Source organism: Alosa sapidissima, chromosome 10 (assembly GCF_018492685.1).
Source record: "Alosa sapidissima isolate fAloSap1 chromosome 10, fAloSap1.pri, whole genome shotgun sequence".
NCBI classification, from domain to species: domain Eukaryota; kingdom Metazoa; phylum Chordata; class Actinopteri; order Clupeiformes; family Clupeidae; genus Alosa; species Alosa sapidissima.
Genome location: NC_055966.1, coordinates 2642025 through 2669116, shown reverse-complemented (window position 1 = coordinate 2669116; position 27092 = coordinate 2642025). Strand labels below are relative to the sequence as shown.

Genomic DNA, 27092 nt, shown 5'->3' with positions numbered 1-27092 from the left:
ATTGCCACACAACAATGTTGGTGGTATTTTTTTGTAGCTCAGTCCAGTATTAAATAAATAAGTAGAGTTGCAAATCTTCATGGCTCGGATGTGAGGTGTCCCTGATGATCTTGGTTGCTCGGTTCAAGCTGCGTTCAGCATACAGAGAGTGGACTGATGGAAGGTCACAACCAGTGATGTTGGAGGCTTTGGTGACAACTCTCTCTAATTTCCTCTTGGTGCGACTGTCAGAGCTCCCATACCAGACGGAGATTAAAGATGAGATGATGCTTTCAATTATGGCTTTGTAGAAGAGCACCAAAAGGGTTTTGTTGGCATGAATGTTGTCTTAGGAAATAAAGTCTCTGATTTTCCTTTTTGATAAGGTGTGTGGTGTTAATGATGATCATAGTCTATGGTCGGACTGTTCAGTTTCCCCATGTGTGTTTTAGTTTCAAGGTAATACTTTTTCTCCTTAGGACCTATGCTTGGGACAGGCCCTTGTGAGTCTTGGAAAACATCAGTATTGAGATGATCAGTTAACTTGAATGCAAGAGTTTTAAACAAATTTGTGCAGCGTGCTAATGATGCTAACCAGATTTATAGCAACTAGTGCAGTGCCCGTTCAAAACATGCCATTCCTGTAGAAAACCCATAGCCCAATTACATGCAGGCCTGCTTTAAAAATAGGATGATGGGGAAAACATCATTCCAGCTTAGCATTCAATAATCAATACTGAATATTATATTATAATGTATTATAGCCTATAATTAATGTGCAGTAAGCATAATTTAGGCATGGCTGCATGTGACATTTTTACAGATCAAAATGACAGAAGCCTAACAGCTGTTATGAGTTAAGACTATATGTTTATTGTTAAAGGAATTATCCCGAGTAAAATGCACTTTAGATCAATTTACGGATGATTGGGAGTACATACGTTGAGTTGACATCCAAATCATGTCATTCGGATGTGTTTTGAGAAAGTTCGATGTTACCGTTTTTAGTCAAAACTTGTTAGCGTGGAAGTGAGAAGGGCATATTATTTCGCCGCTACAAAACGCTATTTTTATACCTCTTCTACAGTTCCAAACAACATTACACTTACGTGGTAGTGAGTAGAGGGTCCCTAAAGCCAAACCGAAATATCCCGAGGTCTTTATGTGGTCGGATAGAGAGTCCAGAATGAATTTCATCAAGCCAGTACCTTTCCGGAAATGTTGCCATCTTTGCTGCCATCTTTAGGGGAAAGTCCGTAGGAGTCGATTGCCAAGTGTGCTCTGGAAATTCACAATTTCGTCGCCATTTAAAAAAAAAAAAAAAAAAAAAAAAAAAAAAAAACATAGTCCAGTCCATACAACTTCATTTCAATTTCAAAAGAAATACTGGACTATGTTTTTTTTTTTTTTTTTAAACGGCGACGAAATTCAGTAGTAAAGAATGCTGTTTGGCATTTTCCTAAAATATTCAAAGTATTCCCTGAAAATGACGTCAAATCAAAGTGAACTTTATTGTCAGTCAGACCATACAACAAGTAGAACAGCACAGTAGAATGAAATTGCGTTTCTCCACACACCAATGTGACAAGACAAAGTTTTTGCAAGTATTTCAATCTAAACACAGTCTGAGGTGCGATGGGCATGAACGTTTAGGGCGTGTCTGAATTCACTTTCACTATTTTAACACTATTTAAGCATTTATGGATAGAGCATCAAACATTTCATAGAGGGGGTGTCCCACTCCCAGTTCTAAGTCCCAGTTTTGGAAATGGGTTTTTACTGTTTGCCTAGTTATAATCTGCTGAAAATGTATATGAATAAATGTGTATTTGCTAACAGGCATGGCATTTCCTGTGTTCTGGATTTGTGTGCATGTAGGTATGTATTTTTGTGAAAATGATTTAGTTTTCACTTTGTATTATTACAGGATGAGAATGGCTTGAATCGACCTGTCTGTTCATATGTACACATTCTTCGGGGAGGTCGGCTTCTGGAATCTCCACGCCAGGCAGCCCGGTTTGTAAGCCTACTGGCCCAGGAAAGGGTACCTGTGGTTGGAGGTGGCAGCTACCATGAGCAGTGGTGCACTATGATGGCCTTCCTTTGCAGGAATAAGGTCTGACTTCTTCCACACTTTGGTTGTGGCTATGACTGCACCCACGGAACAATCATCTCATGTATATTACACATTTCATATGTAATAGGCCTTCTATTAGCAAAGCATTTACAACTGTCTTTGAGTGGGTATAGGCAGGGGCGCTGCTAGAAAATGTGGGCCCTATGACACAATAATCCCCCCCCCCCCCCCCCCAACACACACACACACACACACACACACCCGCAAGCGCATATGAGATGGAGATTCGGCAACATGATCAGACAGAGCGATGGACAGTGGCTGACTAATCATCGCTACCACCTCTGAATCTCCACAACATCCAAAACCAAAACGCAGATACCGTATAGCCACAGAACAATTAAATAGCCATCAAGAAAAGCATCAAGCAAAACAGCAAATAGGCTACATGGTGGCGCCTACACTATATATATATATATATATATATATATATATATATATATATATATATATATATATATATATATATATATATAGTGTAGGCGCCACCATGTAGCCTATTTGCTGTTTTATATATATATATATATATATATGACCACACAGTTGCTTAATTTGGCCTATAACAGCGTAGCGCAGCGGTCAGATATTCCACAAACAGGTCACAGAAGGTGCACCCCACAGCCTACTCCATAACAAAAAGCAACCTGTAACTCACCCATTAGAAGTTCACTCTACGGGCCTTCTGTTCAGCAAAGTCATTGATGATATAGCAATGAAATCCAACTGCTGTTCTCTATGGAGAGTATGGCCAATACACTCAATCATTCTTGTCATTTTAAATCATTAAATCACTTAAATCATTTTTAATGTAACTATTGCAGCTGGAAAGTACGGATTTTGAATGGAATAGCTATACATATATAAAAGGTCTACATGTTAGGTAATCCTGAATTCTCATATTTGAACGGAATTCAAATTTATTCAGTCCTCAGTTGCATAAATTAAAAAATATTTGTGCAACTGAAGGCTGTTATTCAGTCGATTGCACTTAAAATTGCACAATCAAATGGCTCACACTGCAAGACAGCAGACCAACAATTCTGATGCCAGAAATCCAACCTCAGTCTGGAACTGGACCGTTGATTGTTAAGTCCTAATCAGGCGGATGGGAATTCAGCCCAGTTCTAAAGTTTGCCAGGTCCACCTGAATTGGGGATACAATTTGGCTAAAATTGCACAATGTCTGCCCGGTTTTACACAGTTGCATTTATTTACTAACAGCTTCTCTCAATTACTTGTATGTTGAAACATTTAACTGATGACGTGTTTCTATACAGGGAGACTGTGAGGACCATGCAACCCTCTTGTGCAGCCTACTCCTAGGTTTCGGCCTGGATGCCTATGTATGTGTCGGCACAAAGGCAAGAAACAATCCTCATGTGTGGGTCATGACCTGTGGCACTGATGGCACTGTCACCTTTTGGGAAAGCCTGACTGGTAATAGGTGAGAGAGCCCCCTACTTCATCATACCCTGTAACAGGTTCATTCATCATGAAAGTGAACACTTAATGGAAGTGCTGCTGCCCTGCTTGCGCACCCTCCCTCACAATGTTGAATGTTGACATGCACACAAAAAATGTAACTGCTTTGAGTGAAGTGCGCTCGCGAGTTGCGCTCCTTCTGTCATTAATAGCCTACTAGATGCTCTTGTTCACACTGAAAACAGTCCTAGTTTGTATAATAACCTGAAAACGTTTTACAGTTTGTGGTGTGAATGACTTCAGAATAGTCATTAGTTGGTTGTGCACTGTTTCCCGCTCTCCCGCTCAGTATTAAGCTAACAAATACTCCGGTTTTATTTTTTTGCGAATGTTCTTGTGGCCCTGCCAAAAGACAAACACACACACACACACACACACACACACACAAACACTTACTGTATACCGGCAACACAGTTAAATAAGAATGCACTCGCTACTGCAACATTTTGAACGGCAGATATTTTTATATAGGTGAATATTTAGTGTTTTATTTTTAGCTCTTTTAAATGGCCTGATTGTAAATAGGAAAGCAAAGAAGTATCATCTAAAGCACCATAAGACTGTCTCAGAGGCAGTGCTGTAGGAGGCGGCCTGATTCCACCCACCCTGCTCGTGACAGGGTAAAGCACACCACCACAACATGCGTCTCCATGGCTTGAGGAGTAGGATTCCTACTTAATAAAGTAATCTTTGCTCACACGCTGTTAGTAACTGTAGTGTGATTACTGAATTTAGAAAAGTAACGCGTCACACTACTCATTACTGACAAATGTAATATGATTACAGTAACGCGTTACAGCCAACTCTGGAAAGGAGTCATACATGTATATTCCATGGAAGTTGAACGGGAATTAGAAAATATGTTCTAGTTAGCTAAGAATTTAACTTAACAGCAACATGTAGCCCATGTTACAACCTGACGCAGCCATTAAAAAGTGCGGTAGCCCAGATGGCAAGAGGCTGGTGGACCACTGTCGGTCCATTGGTGACAGAGCTGGCGGTCCGCTGGCATTTTGCTAATCGGTTCTTTGGTGGTCCGCTAGCGGGTTGCAGACAAATTGCCCAGTATTTTGCCACTATTGGTCTAAAATCTTTTTCATTTGTTCAGTTACAGTGGGTTCTCCTTTAAATTGACCTATCGGAAGCCCATCAAACGTGGATGAGCCAATGGCAGTCCATTAGCTCCGCACATGTAGACAAAGTCCGACAGCTTCACCTTACGGCTCCATAGAAATGCATTGGGAGCCGTGATTTCTTTCCGGTTTTATGGGATTGTATAGTGATGTAAGTTGAAAAAGGATGGTCAAACGACATGTGTGGGATTAACGCAACACCGATACACAGAATAATGGAAATTTAGGATTTCTAAATGAAATCAGGTCCGTGGCTCTGTAAAAGAGCCTCTTGGGTTGTAACTTTTACAGACAGGCTTACAGCTACCATTGAAGTTCTAGTCAACTCTGGTCTGAGCTGTCGGACTTAGCAACAGTAACTAAGGAGGGTGGGACTTCGCGAAAGGTCAATTGTCCGGCTTCACATGTGATTCTCACATGACCTCACGTGTGAATCGCGCGTCTTTCATTTAATTTTCTCCAATGAAGCTACAATGACCCAAACAACCACCAGGTGCCACTTGCGAGCAGGGTTAGGAATGTCGGCTTTTGCCGCTTTGAGTCTATGTGTGCCAGTATGCTACAGTATGTACAGTACATATTATTTACCCAATGTTTTTTTCAGTTGTTTCCACAATATTAATTTCGATGGCTGATAGGCCTACACTATGTCTCCTGCGACAGTCCCAACATTTAGCACTATAATCAAAGAATCCAAAAGTGAATTAAATCCCGAAGCAAACTGAAAATCTTCTGCTTTTAATATAGCCTACTGATACGCTGCTCCAAACGACACGCAGTCTCACAATTAAACTTGTTATTGTTTATGAAGGTGTCTTTGTTATTTTTATGAAGAGGCATCTGGCTGTTTTGTTTATGTTTGTTTTGCTTTCATTAATGGTTTAGCTCATGAGGTCACGACAGGTGCGGATGATGTGAGCGGGGGTCCGGGGGTTTCTCCCCAGGAAAAAATAATTATGTTTTGACTGCTAAAAACACCATTTTTCAACACAGTTTTCGGAAAACAGGAAAAGCAGTGCCCGTCTTCTGTCTGAACATTGCCTACCTGCAATAGGCTATCACTTCACTGCTTGACACTACCCTACATAGAGAAATGTTGCACGTTAACAATTGGAGAGAACCTTCCAAAAATGATTTATTGTGCATTAGCAAAATCATAGCTTTTGGTGAACGGAGATGCAGATCATCACCCTTATTAATTTGTTTGCGCAACAGCCAGTTCTCCAGCAAGAGTGAAATAAATGTTTTAAAAGCTGTGTCATCACCATAGGCTATTTGCTACGATATTTACTGTACCTCTGTTACAACAAGTCGTGACTTATACCCATTCAACTTTTAACTTAGGCTATAGGCCTACAAGAGTCTGATTTCGTGTGTTAGACGAAAGACCTGTTATTTCCATTTTTGGATTAGACATTTTTGGATTAGACAAATGACGACTTGTCACTCCTTACGCCCACCAGTTCCTATGGCCACTTGGCTGGTGCGAATGCAAGTCGAAAAACCGGCCGCACCCCCACCCCCGAAGCGCACTAAAGGCTTCTACATACCTGACGCACCCGACCGGTAGCGCGACAATGTGACGTCAAAATGACGTAGATCTCTCTGGTGCGCCAGGGTTTTGGCCGGGTAGCACCATAGACAGTAAAAGAATGGACGAACAGACTCCGTCGTTTTCAATGGAAGGGCACCGAGTCAAATAGAACGATTTTTCAGTTGGTCCCCCCAGTACTGCGCAGACTCACACTTAACCCTTTACCCGCCAAAGTTGCAAAATTGCGACAAACAACGTCACTGATTAAAATAGACGATAGATCCATGTACGGTGACATCTCATTTGTACTCTCCACCACTAGTTGGCAGACACCCAGAGCTTCGATTCAAGCTCAACCTTTTTTTTTTAAATGTTGAGGAAGCACGCGAGAAACACACAAAGAAGGCGTGCATTTCCTCCATAACGCGGAAGCGATGCGGGCCATAGTTTTGCACAAATTGAAGCAGAAATACACCAAATGTTGAAAAAAAAATTCACGTGTGATGAAGTATCGGGTCTTTTATTCATCTGTTCTGATTCTAAAGGATCAAATCTGCATTTTGGAGGATACGATCGATCGTCTATTGGCAGTGATAGCCACGGAGCATCTGTGAATGGAGGTGCGTCTTGGCGACTTTGCGACAGTGTTCACTACCAGTGTTCACTGACAGTGTTCACATCGCATGCTTATTTCGACCCTCTGCCCAACATAGCTGTAGGTGCCAGTGGTAATAGTGATGATAGTGTCCATAATGGACGTGGTATTACACGCGATTACACACGAGAAACACATAAGAAGACGTGCATTTCTTCCAGTGGCGCAAAAAGTGGGTATGTGCTATATGCGGCGCATAGGGGCGCAGCACCGTGGGGGCGCCAAAGCGATGGTAAAAATAATATATTCTATATGTAGTTACTGTTGTACGTTTCTAAATCATTTCTGCATTTCCTCAATGTTAAATAACATTTTAGAGGACTAACAGGCTAGAGTAGGCGCCCTAGCCTATCTCATAAGATTCCATCATAGAATTTTGACATAGAAAAGGGAGTGGGGGCGCCGTGAGCGCTGAGTGAGCAGGTACGAGTAGTGAGTTTTCGTCTATGAAAGATGGATACAGCAAAAAAAGAAAGAGGGAAAATGAGATGGCATGTCAAGGGATGCACAGTAGTTAAATAAGTGGATGGTGAAAAGCAACAGGTAGGATTTAAAGTATGACGTCTGTGCTTGGAGGCTTGCAAATATTCATGTTAACAGACTAGCGTTTGCTAAGCATAGCTTCTACCGATTGAAACATTAACCTATTCCATTAAGATGGCTACCATGCTCATACTGAACTTTTAATGGCAAACTGCAAACAGAAATGTCACGCTAGCAACAACTCATTACATGTTTCCATTTCCTAACAATCCTAATATTAATAGCTTAATATTGTGCTGATAATGTGGCAAACAAAGGCTAGAGTTGGATCAGCCTTATCCTTTGTGAGCAACAGCTGGCAAAAGGACGTTATGAGAACCGTTTAGACTCTCTTAAAGTCTTAAAGTGACAATGCACCATTTGACAATACTTCAAGTTCAAATTGGCAGAATTTCTTAAAAAATAATAATTTACACTAATAAATTATGTAAATTATTGGCCTTTTTGTTTTACTTTAGTTGTTTGTGTTTTTTTTTTTTGGGGGGGGGGCGCCAATTTGTTGTTGCATACCCCTCAAAAAAATGGGTAGCTGCGCCCCTGATTTCTTCCATAACACAGAAGCAATGCAGACCATAGTTTTGCACAAATTGAAGCAGATATACACCAAATGTTGAAGAAAAAGTTCACATGTGATGAAGTCTTGGGTCTGTTATTTACCTAGTCTGATTCTGAAGGAGAATATCTGCCTTTTGGAGAATATGAGCGATCGTCTAGTCACGGTACGTCTGTGAATGGAGGTGCGTCTTTGCGACAGTGTTCACTAAGCATACCATGCTTATGTCGACCCTCTGCACAACGTAGCTGAAGGTGCCAGTGGTAAAGGTGATGATAGTGTCTGTAATGGACGTAGTAAAGACAGCAGGGGTAGTAAAAATAGGGCTCTGAAGAACTACAAAGTCACCCGCGATAGGAACTGATTTGACCAGGCTACTTTATTGTATAGTAGAATAAGGTTTGTGGTTATAGTAATAGTTTACTATTGTTGGTTTACATGTGACTGCTTTCCTGTTCAGGTGTTATGTGGGTGAAATGACAAAAAAGTAAGCAAAACTGCTCAAATATATGTTCAACATCCAGTATTTACTGAAATGTGCAAAATTCGAGGTGGTTGTCATCCAGTGACGTCATAAAATGCAAATTAGATGTGTAAATTTACCCCCTTCATAAACTTTTGTCCATACTCAATGATTTTCACATTTACAGTAGGACTTTATCTCTGACCACTTGCAAGCCATGGCCTTTTGAAATTTTGATGTAAAAATCGAATGATGTTTTTTTTAAAACCTGGCGCCTAAAGGGTTAACTTTGTGACGTTAGCCATCGAACTGAATCTTGTAACTCATATGATGGATACACAGAAATTCTTCTCACACTAACTTCGTCTTCAAAGTCATCAAAGTTACATTTATTTATGTATTATTATTAATATCATCCTCACAAGTGATACCAAGTCGTGTTAATGTTGAAGCTACCACACATGATCATCTTCAAAAACAGTCATGCTAAAACAAAACAAAAAAGTTATAGCCTTGAAGCTAATCTTCTTTCCACTTTTCCGACCTACGGTCAATCCATCGAAAACCACTGAAATGATTATCGTTAGTGCCGTTTTTCATTAGGTTTACTTGCCTCTATGCAATGCTTTACTTTAACATACAATGCTATAGGCTACATAGCTTTGTTCATGAGTTTCCGTGCCGGCTGGACTGAGCTCCTTATCCAAACGGTACGGTTATCCCCCTACGGTGCGTTAGCTTCACTACAACCGGACATGCTAAACATTCTTCTTACGGGAACCTAAGGTTACGTACGAGGTACTCGAGTCTTGTTTTGCCTTTTATTGTTTATGTAGATTACACAGAAGCTACAATGTCGGCACAGGATATATGTTATATGAAGTTATGGTATTTCAAAAAAATCCTAAAATGAATGGGCTTCTATGGGGGTTAGCAGAGAAGTGGTCCCTCCAGCTTACATTGATTCTTCTACTTCCGGGAATTCGCCTGCCCCCTTGGGTAGCACACGGTAGCGCACCACTCATTTTTTTCAGACGAGCGCGACAAGGCGGAAACAGGAAGATGGACTAGTTCGAGGGCAAGCGAGAGTTGCAGTGTTTTGTTACAGTCGTGAATTTTTAATAGTTTGCTGGATAAGTTAAAGGAACCGTATGTAGGATTTTGGCCAAAACTGGTACTACAATCACTTTCAAAATACTGTAGAGCGGTGTACACCGCAGATGTGGTAACTAGAGCAGAGCTGGCAACCCAGATGCCGAAACACTACTGACTTTGTGATTACTAGATAGGTGGAGGGTGGCGGATCAGGCTAAAACACAAATATTTAAACATCAACATCAGTTGAGGGCTGCAACGATTTCCTAATGTCTAGTGACAAATCAGGGCCATTTTATGATTAATTGAATTTCATTTCTTACATACGGTTCCTTTAACAAAGTTACCAGTGAGTTGCAACACATGGAATTAAAAGGAAAGAATAGAAACGATTTATTGTCAAACAAAGGATATCTATTAAGGCTCCAAAAGAGCCTCTTGGGATGTAACTTTTACAGACAGCCTGAATATAACTCGGAATGTCAGTCACCAGTGACTGTTCCCCCCTGTTGCGTGAGCGATGTATTGCATTTCACCTATCGGCCGCGTTGCTTGCATCCACCGTGTATACTATGAAAGGGAGCACGTCGCTCACATTGCTAGCGTTGCTTGCTCGTGTTGCTCGCGTTGACTCTGTAAGAGCCCTAAGACACTTGTAATTTTCCTTGTATACAGACCCATGGCTAAACAGGACAAGACTTAGGGCCTCCTCGACGAGGAGATTGCTAGTCCGCAGATCATTTCCGGCACAATTGAATGGTAGCCTATTATGGAACTGCAGACAGAAAGAAAAATAAACCAAACATTTTCCTGATTAGAGACAAGTCTACTTGTCAGTCTGGCCCGTCCAATTAGAGGGCTTTCCTTCGTTTACGTTCACCATCTAAAAAAGACGTGCAAATCAGCACTCTGCTGAGAGCTCAAGAATCAGTCAAATTGCTAACAGCCTAGCCCGGTTGACACCAGACCTTTCTCAGTTGTAACTGAGAGTGGGTCTGGGGAAGATTAATTCACAGCCCATTTCCAAAGAGCGTTCCCAAACGGACGCCGATCAAAATGCCTCCGGACGCAATAGGAGAGATCAAAAACCACTCAGAGCAACGAAAGAGACAGAGTGATGGGAACACACAATTTGCAACAGTTTACTGTCTAGTTGTAGGGAACCAGGAAGAATGAAACACTTTTTAATTAAACGTTTGCTATTTTACAAAGACATCGTAGGCACTGAAAGCTAATATTTTGTCACTAGCAACCTGCATCTCATGATTTCCCAAAACCCCATTCATTCTCTCATAGGGAATTTTTCTTCAGAACTGAAATGTGCAAAAATGCAAATCCAACCCATACAAAATGACTGTAGTCACTTCCACACTATTGGAGCTAAACAAATATATTTTAGAAAACAAAATCAATAAGCAAAGACCAATTTACATTTCAGAAAACAAGTGCCAGTACCAAGTGTTTTATAAGCTGTCAAACCAACAAAATTAGCATTTACAGAGATTTACAGCTGGCCATCTGGCAGGTTCATTTAGCCTTTGCTAGTTAGCTACTACTGTCTTAACTATTTTGTTTTGAGTCCAATTTGTGTATTACCATAAACCAGACAACTGGTGTCTAATGTGAAGCCATCTTGGAGGATTTAACTGTATATTGTTTAGGGGTGTTATTATCTTGTTCCAACTGTTAATTTGACATGCAATAGATAGCTTTGTTTGTGTTAACTGGAGTTTGAAACCACAGATTTAAACCATATAAGCAGAACATTTTATATATAAACATTTTTAAATGATATTACACTGGATAGTAACTACAGGTTATTCAACATTTGCTAGATGCTTGGCTGTAATACAAGCCTCTAGAATGAAGTGCTGAACAAAATTGCTAAAGATGGGATTTTGCAGTTTTGTATGAATCATAAATTATACATGCATGTCAGTGTTTGAGAGAAAGTGAGAGTAGATTATGCTTCTTATATTTCCCACCTTAACCAACAGATGCAATTCCTCAGGTACCTCCATCGGCTGATTGATCCAGATGATCTGACATCTCACCCTAAGCCTTCCTACCCCTACCAAACTGTTGGCTGTGTGTTTAACCAGAAGGCCTTCTTCGCAAACTGCCAGCCAACAGATTCTGTACCGCTGTGTGTTTTTGACTTAGAAGATAAGTCTTGCTGGAAGGCTATGAGTGAGGAAGCACTGAATTCTGTGTGCGCTTCAGGATCCATAACTTCTTTACCTCCTGTGCCCACTCTCTGTTCTTCCTCACTTGATCCAGTTCAGGCCAGTAATCAGATGGAACTGGAGCTGCGCCATTTATTGGCCGAACACAGAAAGGTAGGCAGAACACATCAGAAATGGATAAAAATCAATGCACAGCACTGTGTGAAGCGTAGGGGATTTTCCGATAATGACCGGCAGACAATACATTATCGCGCTTATTATACAGCTACTTGCCAAAACAAGAAAAGACATTTCACACAGTGGGTCTTTTTAAAAATGTATTTGTTAATAATGGCAATGTCTTATTTGCTGACGTTCACTTTCCATGGCGATAAGCGAACCAACTACTTGCGGAATGATATGAATAAGAAACACAAAACCCATTTTCCTTGACAGCGGTCTGTTATACATAGCAATAGTCTGTTATACAAAATGATTATACTTCCGAACGTTGGGAAGGCCCATTCAAGTGAGTGGAGCATGCTACAGCATTTTGAAGAGCCGTGTAATAACTGTCTTTATACAACAGTTACGTCTGGTCTAACTATTAAATTCTGATTGGACGAGAGACATTCCATGAATCACCACTGACAAAATTGAGTAAGTAGAGAGTAGGGTGAATGTTCAAGAGAGGTAATGACAAGTAATTAGGCTAATAGGCTATACAAATTACTGTGAGCACAAGCTCACATAGCCTCTCACTGAACTTCTCTGAAAGTGTTTCATTGCCTGGCCACGGGAGACGCCAAGGCTAAGATTGAAACTATTTTTGTGGACTGAGGATGAACGACGAGGAATGCAGACACAAGTAGAGGTGCTGGCCAGGAGGTTCACTCTGATCTCTTAATACATTTATTAATGACAAGTCATTTCGTCGCACAGCCTTAATCAAGGTTCAGTGAGTAACTAACATGCACTGGCTTTAAACAGTCCTAGGTAGAGGCATCATGGGTAAATTACCAGGTGCAGGCAGTTACACTTAATCAACAATAAATATCACAACAGGAGTTTCTCAGAATCACAAATTGTCAAATGACAAGGCATGGACATTGTAGGTCAATAGACAGAGAATTAATATACATTCAAACATTCACGTGTTTCTTTCAATATATAAAGCAATCACATAATTCACATAGCCTAGATGTTCCCCACTTATAGTATGTACTGTACATCCAAACCCAATAAGTCCATATGCATTATAAAAGAATATATATAGGCTACTTACTACATAAATTGTCTCGGGTCAAATTCCTCATTGAGGTCTTGGGGAAAAGATATGAAATCCAAAACGCCTCCCTTCTTAGTAAATAGCCATTTCAAAGTTGCCCCTGCGGGGCCACCATAGAAAACACAATTTGGTGACTTTAAACTCGATTAGTTGGTAGTCGAACTGTTGTATAAAAGCAACATGGCCCTCGTGATCATGGCATTGGTAGCAGATATTGCCATTGCTGTGATTCGGCCATAGGTTATCACAGCCATGGCGATATCTGCTACCAACGCAGTCTCCAATTCTCGACATGGAGAAAACATTAACAGGCGTTAATCATAAGTTGTAGTAAGCTAATGTTTAACTAAGTTAAGCTAATGGTGTTCTTCTAACTTAGCCACAAAAGGCTGATACCACGTGCACATAAATCATGACGGGAAAAGAAAAACATGACAAACAAATGGTTTGGTAGCAGAGTGTCAGGTTGAGTGTGGTGGCTGAGTTGAAGGGTAGGGCTATGTCGTCATCAAAATTGCCGGCTACGCAGTCCACACGGCAAAAGTTAACCGGCGTTTTAAAAAATAAAAAAAAAACATCTGTTACAGCCTCCTAAAATGGCGGGGTCATGTGGACGCAAGGCCTAACCGATAAAAAAAAAAAAAAAAAAAAATGCCGGTTTCAAAAAAAAAAACAGCGTCATGTGGACGGGTCCTAAAATAGAAGCATGTTAAATGTATGAATGTGTAATTGTATGCAAATGTTCGAAAAAGGCTCATGGGATGAGTAGTTCCTTCATTCGAAAATTAAAATATGTACAGTGTTGTACCTTTGCCTTTTTTGTTTTGTTTTTCTGTTCGTTTTTTTGCTCGACATAAAATGTTGTAAAATTAGGGGTCACGTCGTAGCTGGTCAGCAGGGTCTAAAACACTTTATATACAGATAGCATGTCAATAGCGATCATCTTGGAAATGAGGGCAGTCATTTGCTCTGCATGTCTAGCATGTACTGTAGGCTGACTTACTTCAGTGAGTTCCACACAAAACTTTTACACGCCTGATTCTGCATCATTCTGTAGCCTATTCCACGAACTTTGAACAGTGGCGAGAGACAATGTGTTCTTCTAATATTTGAGAGACTGTATACAGGTACAGCGTTTAGATTTTGGTGTGTTGTCGGCACCTTCTGGTTGCATTTGCGTTACTTAAAACATTGGGAAATGTATTTATTTATTTTTGGAGACAAATGATAACCGCATTAACCATTCAATATTCTATAATTAAATTAAATTAAAAACTATTCTAAAATTAGAAAATCGTGACCCATACCTACTCAATCATAACTTGGAGCTCTTTCAAAACAAGCTGTCTGGATTGGCCATAACACTCATCTAGGGCCTGGATAGCCTGAATGTAAGGATCTGGGGCATTATAACAGCCCAATAGTATTTAAATTAATACAAATTGTAAGCACATTCAGCCAAGGACCGAGGGTAGACAGATTACGACTTTCTGCATTGAAGCCGGCACTGTTGTCTCATCTATGCAAGTCTGAAAGTGGAGCCCTGCGACATGTCAATAAATGGAAAAATATTGCCTCCTGGAAAAATATCACCTCCTGTTCCTGTTCGATTAGCATGAAAACAAATCCCAGAGAACGGGCGAACTCGGTACACATGTGTTAATATATATGGTAACCTCTAGGTTAATTTTGAGCCGGAATTGTCCTTTAACATCATGATATTAACTTCACATAGAATTACCAATAACAATAACCAATCAGTGGTGTTGCTAATGGGGTAGAATCGGTTAGAAATGTCAGTGGTTTGGTGGTTCACAGTGGACTTATTACATGACATCCTGTCCCTGCTGCGATGTTCTCTGATATATGGCCTTCTAAAATAGAGGGGGGGTAGCAATGACATTTTCAGGTAAAATAATCTGAAAATAGTTGCATAATGGCCCATTGAGAGAAATGTTACAGTACATTTATTTTACAATTTGTTACAATTCCAGTTTGCTAATAGATACATGCCAGATGATGATGCAGTGGTGTGTGTAGGTATTCTTACCTCTGAATTGTGCATGTTACTGATTAGTATGACTATGCTCTGATGTTGCAATGATGTTATGTGTGTTGCAGGACTTGGGTTTAGCTACAATATGGGATGACAACCTGTCATACCTGCTCTCTGCAGCACTGGTAGCTTATGAGCTTGAACGATGTACTGGTGTCTCATGTGGCAATGAGGAATTTCAGGATGCTGTCAGAAGAGCGGTCCCTGATGGCCACACATTTAAAGGCTTCCCTATCCAATTTCTGCACCATAATACACATCGAGCTTTTGCTACCTGTCTCAGGTGGGTTACCTTCAGTGCATCATGAATGTAGACCACAGTTCACATGCATACAAAAACTAATTTTGGGGTACATTTTCAAAAAGACATTTGATAACAAGCTTGACTTTTTTGTTTTTAATTGCGATTGGATAGTAGCAAATAATTGAATGGAATAGAGAGATGGGAGTACGGTCAGAAAATGACCATGGTACGGTGTACACATTAGGACATCCTCAGACATCAGATGAAAAGGCATCAGGTGTCAGGAAAATCTCTTGTCTTTTTTAAGAGAGGTGCTGTTTCAATAACAAACTTGTGATTATAGCAAATGTAACACAAACTTGTATTCACCTACTAAACAGTTAGAGAACATAAACAGTTCCTGTGCTGTTTAACCATATGAAGCACAATAAGTTAATGTTTAACTAAGTTAAGCTAATGTTCTTCTAAAAGGCTGATACCACGTGTACATAAATCATGACGGGGAAAAGAAAAACATGACAAACAAGTGGTTTGGTTTGTTCTGACAAGCAGAGTGTCAGGTTGAGTGCGGTGGCTGAGTTGAGGGGTAGGGCTACTGTATGTCGTCATCAAAATTGCCGGCTACGCATTCCACACGGCAAAAGTTAACCGGCGTTTTTTAAAAAACCCACTTTGGCACTTTGGAACCTGGTTTAAAAAAAGATTGGTTACAGCCTCCTAAAATTGCAGGGTCGTGTGGACGCAAGGCCTAACCGATAAAAAAAAAAAACAGCGTCGTGTGGACGAGCCCTAAACTAGAAGCATGTTAAATGTATGAATGTATAAATGTATGCAAATGTTTAAAATGTGTAAATTCGAAAAAGGCTCATGCAGGGTTCCTACGCAGTATGGAAAACCTGGAAAAGTATGGAATTTCCAGGTCTGGATAAGTAAGGAAAAAAGGAACAAGGGTATGGAGAAATATTTGTGTTTCCAGACTATTGCATCTACAGTACTAATCACTTCACTCAGGTCATAATAAACCATTCCTACTGTTGTGTAGCTTAAGATGTCAGTCCACATCATCAAGATACAATTGAATGGGGGTCCTCAGAAAAAAATCTCTCCCGCAAGGGGACCCTGGTACCAAAACCAAATCGAAAACCCCAATTCTATGCACGTGCCCTATACCTAGCTCTGTTTTTTTCGGCTAAAACACTGGTAGACTTTTTTGATTTTGTAAAAGTTACCAAGACGTGGATACTGCATTATCTGATAAACTGTTATTGCAAACAAATAATACTGTTTACGGTGATTTCTGAGGCCTCTGAATTTTAGCCTGGAAACCAGACTCTCTGACTTCGCAGAGAGTCTGGCCTAGATCCATAGGCGTTCGTTTATTTCCGGGTGGGAGGGCACAGTTTGAGGTTTAAAATCATTGGAGTTCCTTTGAACCGCTTTGAACCAATCACTAACAACCGGCGTTTCGTCATACAGAGAAGTTTCTCTGCAGCACGCCCATAACAAGCACGGGTGCATCTTATCAGCAAACAATCACACGTTTCATCTGCGTAACTCTCGCCAAAATGCATCATATAGTGTTTTGTGAATGTACCCAAGTCAAACTTTCATATAAATGCATAAGTACGTCCAAAGCGCCACTCTTAAGCTTGAACTACTACTTTTTTGATACAATCGCGTCAAAATCGCTATTTTTCAAATACTATGAAGGCTCGACACAACATGAAACTTTGATCGAAGTATGATCAGTGTCTCTACACATGAACTCGAGCATTGAGAACATTGTTGGTGTACAGAGAGTTTACTAAAAGAGAGGTTTTGAACAACTCACTTGTTTTTTCTGCTCGCTGCCATCTTGCAAGGAGTGAGTTGTCCAAAATCTTTCTTTTTAGTAAACTATGTGTACACGAACAATGTTCTTAATGCTCGAGTTCATATGTAGAGACACTGATGATGCTTCGATCAAAGTTTCAAGTTATGTCGAGCCTTCTTAGTGTTTGAAAAATAGTGATTTTGACGGGACCATGTAGCCTACTAAACTACAGTTTGACTCGGGTACGTTCGTAGCCTATTTCAAGTGACAAAATCTATGACTAAAGTTTAGCTGACGATATAACATCCTACTCCACTGTGACTTTGTTCGTGACACTCCTGTTAATAGGCTAAACTATTATTCACATTTGCTCAAAGATTTCATAAATATAAGCCCTTTTCGCTCCCTACGTTGATGTATTCCAAGCGATCTGCTTCAGGGGCGGGGACGTAGCCTAGTAATTGAAACACCATGTCTGAGTACGTAATCGCTCTCAGGGACGCCCTCTGTTCGCTGGTTGGTCGGCTGCCCAACTGCCAAAGTAAATGAGCGTGAATCAACCTATTCCAGACGGAGTACTGTAGGGAGAAGAAATCGATCTATCTATCTATCAGTGCACTAGTCTCCAACATATGTAGTATGCTGTATCAAATGTGAATGCACCTTCCAACACAGCACTTCCCCATCAAAAAGTATCCAACAATGGGCAAGTGTTATCTGAGGGCAAACAAGTTAATAATAAACATTATTATACAGCTCTTCGCAATGCTAGTAGAACACTCCATTGACAATATCTAGAATACGGTCAGAAAAATCTACCGAGAAGTTTGAACATTTGAGTATGGAAAAAGTATGGAATTTTGAAATGGAAAATGTGTAGGAACCCTGCTCATGGAATGAGTAGTTCCTTTATTTGGAAATTGAAATATGTACACAGTCTTGTACCTTTGAATTTTTTTAGTTTTTCTGTTAGTTTTTTTGCATGAAATGTTGTATGATTACAAGTCACGTCGTAGCTGGTCAGCAGGGTCTAAAATTCGTGATTTATTGTAATCTCACAATGAAAAAATAGGAAAAAATCCAACCTTGAAGGGAAGCAAGTTTATTTTGAGAAAAAGGAAATTCTCATAAAGAAATAAATATTTTTAACTAAAACACGTTGCTCACAATTATTGGCACCTCTGAACAATCTTATAAACAAAACCTAACAGAAGCATTTTCCTATATAATTTAAATTTATTTAAATTAATCAGAAGTAGTTCATGACTTTTTTTTCATGGTATCAAAATAAAGTCACACAGAGGCTAAATCCTCTAGTCATTTTTCAACATTGGAAAGACAAGAGAATACACTAAATTTAAATAAAAAGAAAGTGTGTTGACATTTGTAAGTCAGAGAATGTCTATGACAACTATAGGTACTTTGTTTAAAATGCCTATTTACAGTTAAAACAATTATTAAAATGTTCTAATCATCTGGAAATGTGACAAACATGCTTGGACAAAGACCCATGGTTATCTTGCCCCCACGTACAGTATTGAGGATGGTAAGATAGGCAAAAAATTCCATAAGAACCACTGTTGGAGAGTTACAGACAAAGGTATCATCTTGGGGTCACCAAATCCCCCAAAAATTTTTCAAAAGTGACCTCACTGCTAATAGATTATTTAGAGGGCATGCCAGGTAAATGCCTGTCCAGTCATTTAATTACCAATGTAAACGGCAGGAGTTACAGTACTGAATGGTACAGTGACTTTGTCTGGAAGTGTGGTCTATTGTCAGATGAAATGAAAATCACGCTCTTTGGCTAGAAACCCTTCAGGTAGGTTTGCAGGGTTAATACCTTAAAAAGACTTGGAAAAAGTCTTGAATTTTGATATCTGGGTCTTACAATTTGTGCAGTATGTAACTTCTCCGTATCATATTCTCCTCAAAAGTTTAATTTGTCAACCACTATTATTTTGATTAAATAACATAGCCTAAATAAAGAATGGCGGAACCAATAATTGAGAGCGCAATGCTGCCCCGGGTCCGAACACGTCACGTGTTAAAGCACTACAACACAGACCACAAGCAACAAGCCAAGCAGAAGCGCGAAAAATCAAAGAAAATCTAAGCAGAACACAAGCAGGGATTCAAACAGCGCGCTTTTCGGTGCCTCCCGCTTTGGCCTATGGCCCTAGCCTACTGGTTATGTCCGGTGCTCTCATCTGATAATATTTGATCATGTAGCAAAGGAGCGGTACCGAACTAGTCATAGACATAGTAACCGACAATGTTTAGGCTCGGCTATCTAATGTTATGTGGGAATTGCAAGAAAACGAGTGAAAACAATTTCTTACTTTAACCACGCAATTGCTTGTGTCGTTTGTTAAAAAGGTAGGAAAACTGAATCAAAGATGGCTGCCCATCAACAAAAACAGCATGGAATTAAAACGTCATTTAAAGTCCCAGACATTTAAAGGGACAGCGATCACTCAAGACATAGGCCTACACCGCAACTGAGTGATGAACGTGAAATGCTTTGAGCCTACAAAACACTGCATTTAAATGACAACTCTGCATAGAACCACGCTAATCTAGCTAATGGTGAATTAAGTATATAGATCAGTCATTTAAATTGTTCTCATAAAAGGAACAGCAGGCCTACAGAATATTCCATATAGGCTAGTTTCCTTTCACAGTTACATAAAACTTCTACTGCAACATATGAATTTAAACCAGTGTTTCTCAAACTTTTTCAGACCAAGGACCACTTAACCCTATAAAAATCACAGACCACTTAACATTAAACCTACTTCAACATTACACAACAGGCCTATTCACTGAAACACCTTGCTTATTGTCTTTGTACCTTGCTTATTGTGTCAGAGGATTCATATGATTTAAACTGGCGTAGCTTATATAGGCAGTGTTGCAGAACTGTTTGGATTTACATACAAGTTGGTTAAATATTGCAAACAACTCATCTATATAATTTTACCAGGTCTGCTCGCGGACCACTTGGGATGGCTTGCGGACCACACTTTGAGAAACACCGGTTTAAACCATGTTAAATATGAAAGCATCTAGCTAGTGACAGGAGATTTTAGGGGGGGGGGGACAAACTCTGTGTAACCTACCTGAATCCACAGTCAATGTTCAGTATTTGGCCTATAATATTTTGCATTTTGAATCCATGAAAATTAACTAAAATCTATCATTTCCTATCGACAACAGACCCCAGTAATGCATCGAATCGCTACAAACGTGTTACTCTCTTTTTTCACCACACATGTGTTTGCATCCCTGCACAAGAAAGTTTGACTAAAGCCGTTGTTTAACGTTTTTTTACATTACCTAGCTACCCATTTCATGCTGGGGTTATGGGGAAATGTAAATTTAACGAAGTGTGGCTAGATAAACAAGCATTTTGTCACTGGTTAAAACCGTTGGACAACAATGTATTCGAGGCTTTTTGTACAGTATGCAAAAAAAGATTCAGCTTGGTACCATGGGCGTGAAGGCGTTAGAGTACAATGTTAAAAAACAACTTAACTGTGTTAGTCAAACTTTTTTGTGGTCTGCTGAAATTCTTTGATTTTTCACACCTCTGTTTGGCTTGTTGTCTGTGGTCTGTGTCTGTGCTGTGGTGTTGTAGCATAAATACTCACTACTATGCTGCAATGTTACATCATTCTTCCATAATGCTTTACACAGTCCACATTTTCACATTTGTTTGTGAAATAAATGAACAAATTAAAAAAAATGTTTTTCTTTGCTGGTAGGTCTGTGAAATAGGTATTAAGTTTTTATATAAATGGTCTTAAAAAGGTCTTGAATTTGACTTGAAGAAACTTTTTAGCAACCCTGTGTTTGGCATACATAGAAGAATGGCTACACTGAAAAGAACCCCATGCCTAATGAGAATTATGGTGGAGGGGCTGTGTTATTGTGGGGCTGTTTTTATTCCCAAAGGCCTTGGGAACCTAATTAAGGTGCATGGTTTCATGAACACCAAGAAAAACCTGAACATTTTTCACAACAAAGGAAATCTGTCAATCTCTTTTGCCAGTCGGCACCATCTTGAAATTAAGTCCCTACAACACAGATCTTGCGTGTTTTTGACGGAAGTAGCTACTTTGATGGGCTACTTTGAGTCTTGTAAATGGCTCAAATTAGTAATCTTTTTACCATGAGAAATGCCCTATCGCTACCAGTGTTAGCATTTTTGGAAGCATCGGCTATAAACAGGGTAGTTTAGAATGCATCGGATTAGCGTTTTTTTGCATTTTGTTATCATGCTAAGCATATCAAAAATCCATTTTACACCGGATTTCCCCTTTAAATGAACTGTCACGTTGCATCAGAGCTGTGAAATACAGACGTTCAGAACATGGATAGATAGATAGATAGATAGTTTATTGATCCCCAAGCGGAAATTGTACTTGAATTCTACTATCTATCTATCTATCTATGAAAAGAGGTGGCTTTTAACTAGTTACATGGCAGTAGGCTAAGTAAAATAGTGATGTTTCAAAGCTAAGATTCATCAGAATCCTGGGATATACCCGCTTGACAATGGGAGACATTGAACTAACGACTGGGCTTTGACCATAGCAACCATCCATTTAGAACTAGTAACGGCAATTTGTCCTTCAAGTTGAGAAATTAGTTGATATGTGGCAGAAAGAAGTAGTTCTACAGTACAAACATGACAGTTTTAGCAATTAAAATGCTTCAATTATAACAGCAAATTAACAAAACACAAGTAGCAACAGTGGGATAATGGACTCCATGGCATTCGGTTCACAGAAAGAAATGCACTTACGCGACCGTTTTACCACCTCGAATGTTTCTCTCTGTGAACCGAATGCCGTGGAGTCCATTATCCCTTACTTAGAATGATATAGTAACAAAGATTTCCCAATTGATTTCAGTGGGAAATTTTTAGCCTAGCCTAACCCATCTAAAACAAAAACAATAAAAGAAGACCTATAAATTGTAGAAGACCTATGCATGTTCTGTTGGGTAAAATTGAATGGATAGACATGGTTCTCTTTTTTATTTTTAAGTGTCTTACTTTACCCAGAATTTATTGCACCATAGTCCTATTTAAAATAACTAAACTGCTTTGTGCAATGGTTTAGTTTAGATGTCTATGGGAAGTCTGACTATCTAATATATCTAAGCCATAGTCAAAGTCTTTTTCTGTAAAAACGGACCCTGGTCTCTTTGGGCACTTACAGTAGACCTGAATGTGGTGTGGATGGTGCCGCTTGCACCACAGCACCCTCCACTGCACTTAGATTTGTATTGGACAAACTGGTGACCTAAAGCTTTCAAATGTACTGTTTTATTGTTGTGTTGTAATGGATACTTCTCTCATTTGTCTTAATATTTCATCAGTAGTTAATTCAACAAGTTTTTAATTCTTCACAAGAACAAAATGGAAAAAGTATTGAAAACCTTGGCTGTGCAGAAACTATAGATCGGTAGTATAATTGAATCCTGTTTTATGAGACAATCCTTCAAATGAATATTGTCTATTTTTTTTAAACAGGTCACATTTCTGTGAGGAGATAGTTTGCTGTCGTGGAGACCATGTTCGGTTGGCAGTGCGAGTGCGAGTGTTTGTCTATCCTGAGTCAGCCTGTGCTACTTGGGTGATGTTTGCCTGCAAGTACCACTCTATTCTGTGATGTGACCAGATGTGAAATATTCAACATAGACAAATCTGTTGTAAAGGTTCATTATCAGTTCATCATGTGTGTGTATTGTTTCTGTTTGGCTGTATTTTGATAAATAAATGTACAGATAAATGGTTCTTTTTGTGAGTGATTTATCACAGATTTTAAATGAATGGATTCTGCTTTTTAAATGAATTACCCTGGTAACTCTGCCCATATCATTGTCAGGCCAAAAGTGAGATGGCTCTTTCAACTGATCAAAAGAGATTGTAGATATTCTTTGCATGTATCTTGGCTAAGGGAAATTTTACAACAGTTGCAGTTGTAAACGGTTGAAAAATGTAACCATAACCATGATTGCTGTGTCTTCTGATAACTCATTGCTAATACTTAACATCTACTCAGGTTGACTTGAGTAGCTAAATTTTCTCCTTTTGTTGTGGAACTTGACACCAATGAATATACTATGCTATAGGGGAGAGCAGCAAGTTATGAAGTAACCTGCTGGTGTTTTTCAAAACTAGAGGCACAAACTAAAGGCTACATTGTGCAGAATAGAACAAAAAATAATAATTTTAGGTTACCTTTTTATCTTTAGGTTACCTTATCTTTTTGGATTTCCGCAAGTTTTCTACTTCCCATGAGGCCTTGCGTCAAATATGGGAGTGACTTCCGCTTCTAACTAACTGTTTGGGGGCCTTTTTAAAGTTCTTCAGACATTCTTTTTGATTCGTTGTCTTGATGGAAACTGTACCATCGTTGGCAGGAACACTGATTTAGTTTTAGGCTTATGTAATATTTGCATTTAAGCCAATTAATTAGAGCTCCGGTTTGACAGGCAGATAAATGCAGTGGTGAAAGCCAGCTTTTTTCAACTCCGAAATATTGCAAAGATTAAGACCTTTCTCAACCCCCCAGATCTTGAAAGGGTAATTTGTGCCTGCAGCTAGTCCTAAACGCAGCCGCTAGACTGTTAACAGGCACAAGGAAACGAGACCACATCACCCCTGTCCTAGCCTCCCTCCACTGGCTTCCGGTTCGTTACAGAATTGATTTTAAAGTCCTTCTTTTTACTTTCAAAGCCATTAACGGAAAAGCCCTCCCCCCACACACATCTCAGACCTCCTCTCCCCCTACTCTAATGTTAGGTCCCTTAGATCGGCCACGCAGGGGTTACTGAAGGAGCTGAAGGCCAATCTCAAGCACAGGGGCTACCGTGCCTTTGCTGTTGCAGCCCCCAAACTGTGCAACAGCACCCCTACCTCCATCAGATTCGCCCCTTCAGGTGACTCTTTTAAATCCCAGCTCAAAACATACCTTTTCTCTCTAGCGTTTCCCCATTCATCTTGACCGGAGCCCTGCTTGTACTGTCGTCTCTTTCGTGTATTCGTATAGTCTGCTTTATGATGTGTTTTTTGTATGGCCTGCCTCTGTCTTATTTGTTATATGTTATATGTTTGCTTCCTACTGGTCTCTGTAAAGCACTTTGGTTGATGCAAGTCATGTTTAAACGTGCTATATAAATAAATCTGATTGATTGATTGATTCAAGGTAATTAATTAATTAATTAGTGAATAATAATATGAAAAATATTTTTCATATTTGTAAATAGTATATCAGTAGGCCTAATGAACCTCTTCATTATATCTAAAGGCTAGTTAAATATATTATATGAGTTACTGTGAATGACAGACAAGAAAAATAGGACTAGTGATCTAAATCAAAATTCATGTTTGCTGTAATCAGGGCCACATTTTATTCCAGTGTAATGATGGGGACAAGACCATATGTCAAGACCGAGTCTAAAGAGTCAAGACAGAGTCAGGATCAAGACCGCTGGTTTTAAAATTAAGGAAACAAGACCAAGTTGAGATCGAGTCTTTGTGGAGATGAGGCCAAGACAATAAAAAACAAGTCAGTTTTCATAACCATGATTTAATTAAATTTAAGGGGACACACCAATATTTTGGGAAATTAGTTTATTTGTCTCCCTCAGAGTTGGATAAGATGATGCATGCCTTTCTCGTCTCTGTGTATGCAGTAACTCAGTCTGACAAACCCACCCTTAGCCTAGCTTAGCACAGCTTATCTAGGTGGTTGAACTAGCGTATAGCTCCCAAAAGTGACAAAAATAACTCCATTTCCCTAGTTATGGCTTGTATGCAGGGGACTTCAACCACTGCAATCTGTCTGACGAGCTCCCAAACTATACTCAACAGGTGACATGTCCAACAAGAGGAGATAACATTCTGGATCACTGCTACACCACTATCACTTCGGCTTACGGTGCATTCCCGAGTGCTCCGCTGGGAGTCTGACCATGCAACACTCTTCCTCGTCCCAGAGTATCGTCAGAAACTTAAATCTGTGAAGCCGAAGTCCAACATCGTGAAAGTATGGTCCACAGATGCTATCGATACGCTGAAAGGCTGCTTTGAAAGCACCAACTGGACATCTTTAAACACACGTGTGTCAGCCTAGACGAGTACACAGAGGCTGTGACATCATACATCCGGTTTTGTGTTGATGACTGCATTGAGACCAAATGCATCAAGTCATATGGCAATGGGAAACCCTGGTTCACCAAAGAGGTTGCTGCACTTTGCAGGAAAAAAAGTTCTGCATTTAAGAAAGGAGACAAGGAGGAGTATAAGAATGCCAAGTATGAACTTCGTTCTGCTATCAGAAAAGCTGATTATGCACTGAAACTGGAGCATCAACTGGCCACCAACAACCCCAGGTCAGTCTGGAAAAGTCTGAAGGAGATGACCAATTTCAATAGAGGGCCTACTTCACCACCAGATGAGGACCCTGAGCTTCCTGATAGACTTAATGCATTTTATGCCTGGTTTGAGGACAATCAGTCACCGGCAGTCTTCCCCTCTCCTCCCACCCCCCCACTCCTCCCTTTGTCATCCAGGACGCAGAGGTGTGCAAACTTTTTAAAAAACAGAAGGCCAGGAAAGCAGCAGGACCAGATCAGCTTCCCCCAGACACTGTGCAGATCAACTGGCACCTGTCTTCACTGACATTTTCAACACTTCCCTGCAGCAGTGTGTAGTTCCACAGTGTTTTAAAGCCTCTACCATCATTCCGGTCCCGATGACAACAAAAACAACTGGGCTCCACGACTTCAGGCCTGTTGCCCTCACTTCAGTGGCTATGAAGGTGTTTGAACGTGTGCTACTCTCCCATCTGCAAACCTCACTTCAGTGGCTATGAAGGTGTTTGAACGTGTGCTACTCTCCCATCTGCAAACCTCACTTCAGTGGCTATGAAGGTGTTTGAACGTGTGCTACTCTCCCATCTGAACGTGTGCTACTCTCCCATCTGAACGTGTGCTACTCTCCCATCTGAACGTGTGATACTCTGCCATCTGAACGTGTGATACGTGTGAGTTAATTTTCCGCGTGTACAGAGGTGACCAAGAAGCTAGCAATTCTTGTCCAAAAAGTATTGCTACACCACAATACTCAATATGTTGTCCAACGGTGAGCCGGTCCACCCTAAACTGGCGCCTGCGCCGAGAGGGGTGATCCCAAGAGTACCGGATTTCTTGTGCTAAATCTGGGAACGCAGGAAGTGGATTCCCCAAAATAGCAGCCGACCATCCTGGTCACAGACACGGGTGGTAGTCCCAGCCAAGGGATGCAGAGCATCTCAGTAGTGCAGTCGAGCACACCACAGAGCTCCCAGAGGAAGCTCAGGGTTGACACCGGCACTGGGGCAGGGCGAGGATCAACATGACGTCGTTACCACGCCCAGTCTTGTCCACTGGGATCTCACCACTCTCGATACCCGGAGCTCCAAACAAGCACACGGTCGAAGAGGTGGGGGGCGGGGGATGGAGCTCTCGCACACCATCTATGGTAGTAGAGTGTCTAGGGCTCCATCACAGCACAACAGCACAGTGGGGGCCAAAGGTTGGCGAGCAGAGAGCTGCTGGGATCCGTTCAGTGGCAAGGCAGGCTACGCACCTGTCGTGGCTGTCTGTATGGAGCTGGGCAGCGAAGGTAATCCCCATATTTACCTCTGGAATAAATTGTCGCCTTGAGAAAGGCTAATTGCAGAAGTAGCCTATTTCTTTGGGTTTCGACCAAGAAGGGAAAGCTGGTGAAACTCGGGCAGTGGACTTGTGAGTCGGGCGTGCTGGTGAGCATTGACTTGCTAGTGGGTTGAAAGCTTCGTCTTAAAGCGTGGTTTAAGGTCTTTGCGATCGCTGAAGAATGCCAAGACAAGTAGATTCTCACGATACAGCCTTTTACAGGAATGCACATTTCCAA

The 27092-nt window shown here is 40.4% G+C and overlaps 1 protein-coding gene and 1 long non-coding RNA gene across 2 annotated transcripts in view; one reads left to right on the top strand and one right to left on the bottom strand.

The window, feature by feature from the left end:
- Positions 1-22946, top strand: part of cep76 (centrosomal protein 76) — a 73346-nt gene extending 50400 nt beyond the window's left edge. The window contains exons 8-12 of the mRNA XM_042107506.1: positions 1907-2095; positions 3394-3560; positions 11586-11913; positions 15149-15366; positions 22683-22946. Coding sequence (XP_041963440.1) covers positions 1907-2095; positions 3394-3560; positions 11586-11913; positions 15149-15366; positions 22683-22821 — 1041 coding nt within the window. The 3' untranslated portion in view covers positions 22822-22946. The remainder of the gene's footprint in view (positions 1-1906; positions 2096-3393; positions 3561-11585; positions 11914-15148; positions 15367-22682) is intronic.
- LOC121721000 lies at positions 73-24150 on the bottom strand. Its single transcript, XR_006034715.1, has 3 exons — positions 24072-24150; positions 14515-14517; positions 73-83 (listed from the first exon to the last, which is right to left on the bottom strand). It is a non-coding gene; the product is annotated as an uncharacterized LOC121721000 (long non-coding RNA).
- Between the last annotated feature and the right edge of the window lie 2942 nt (positions 24151-27092).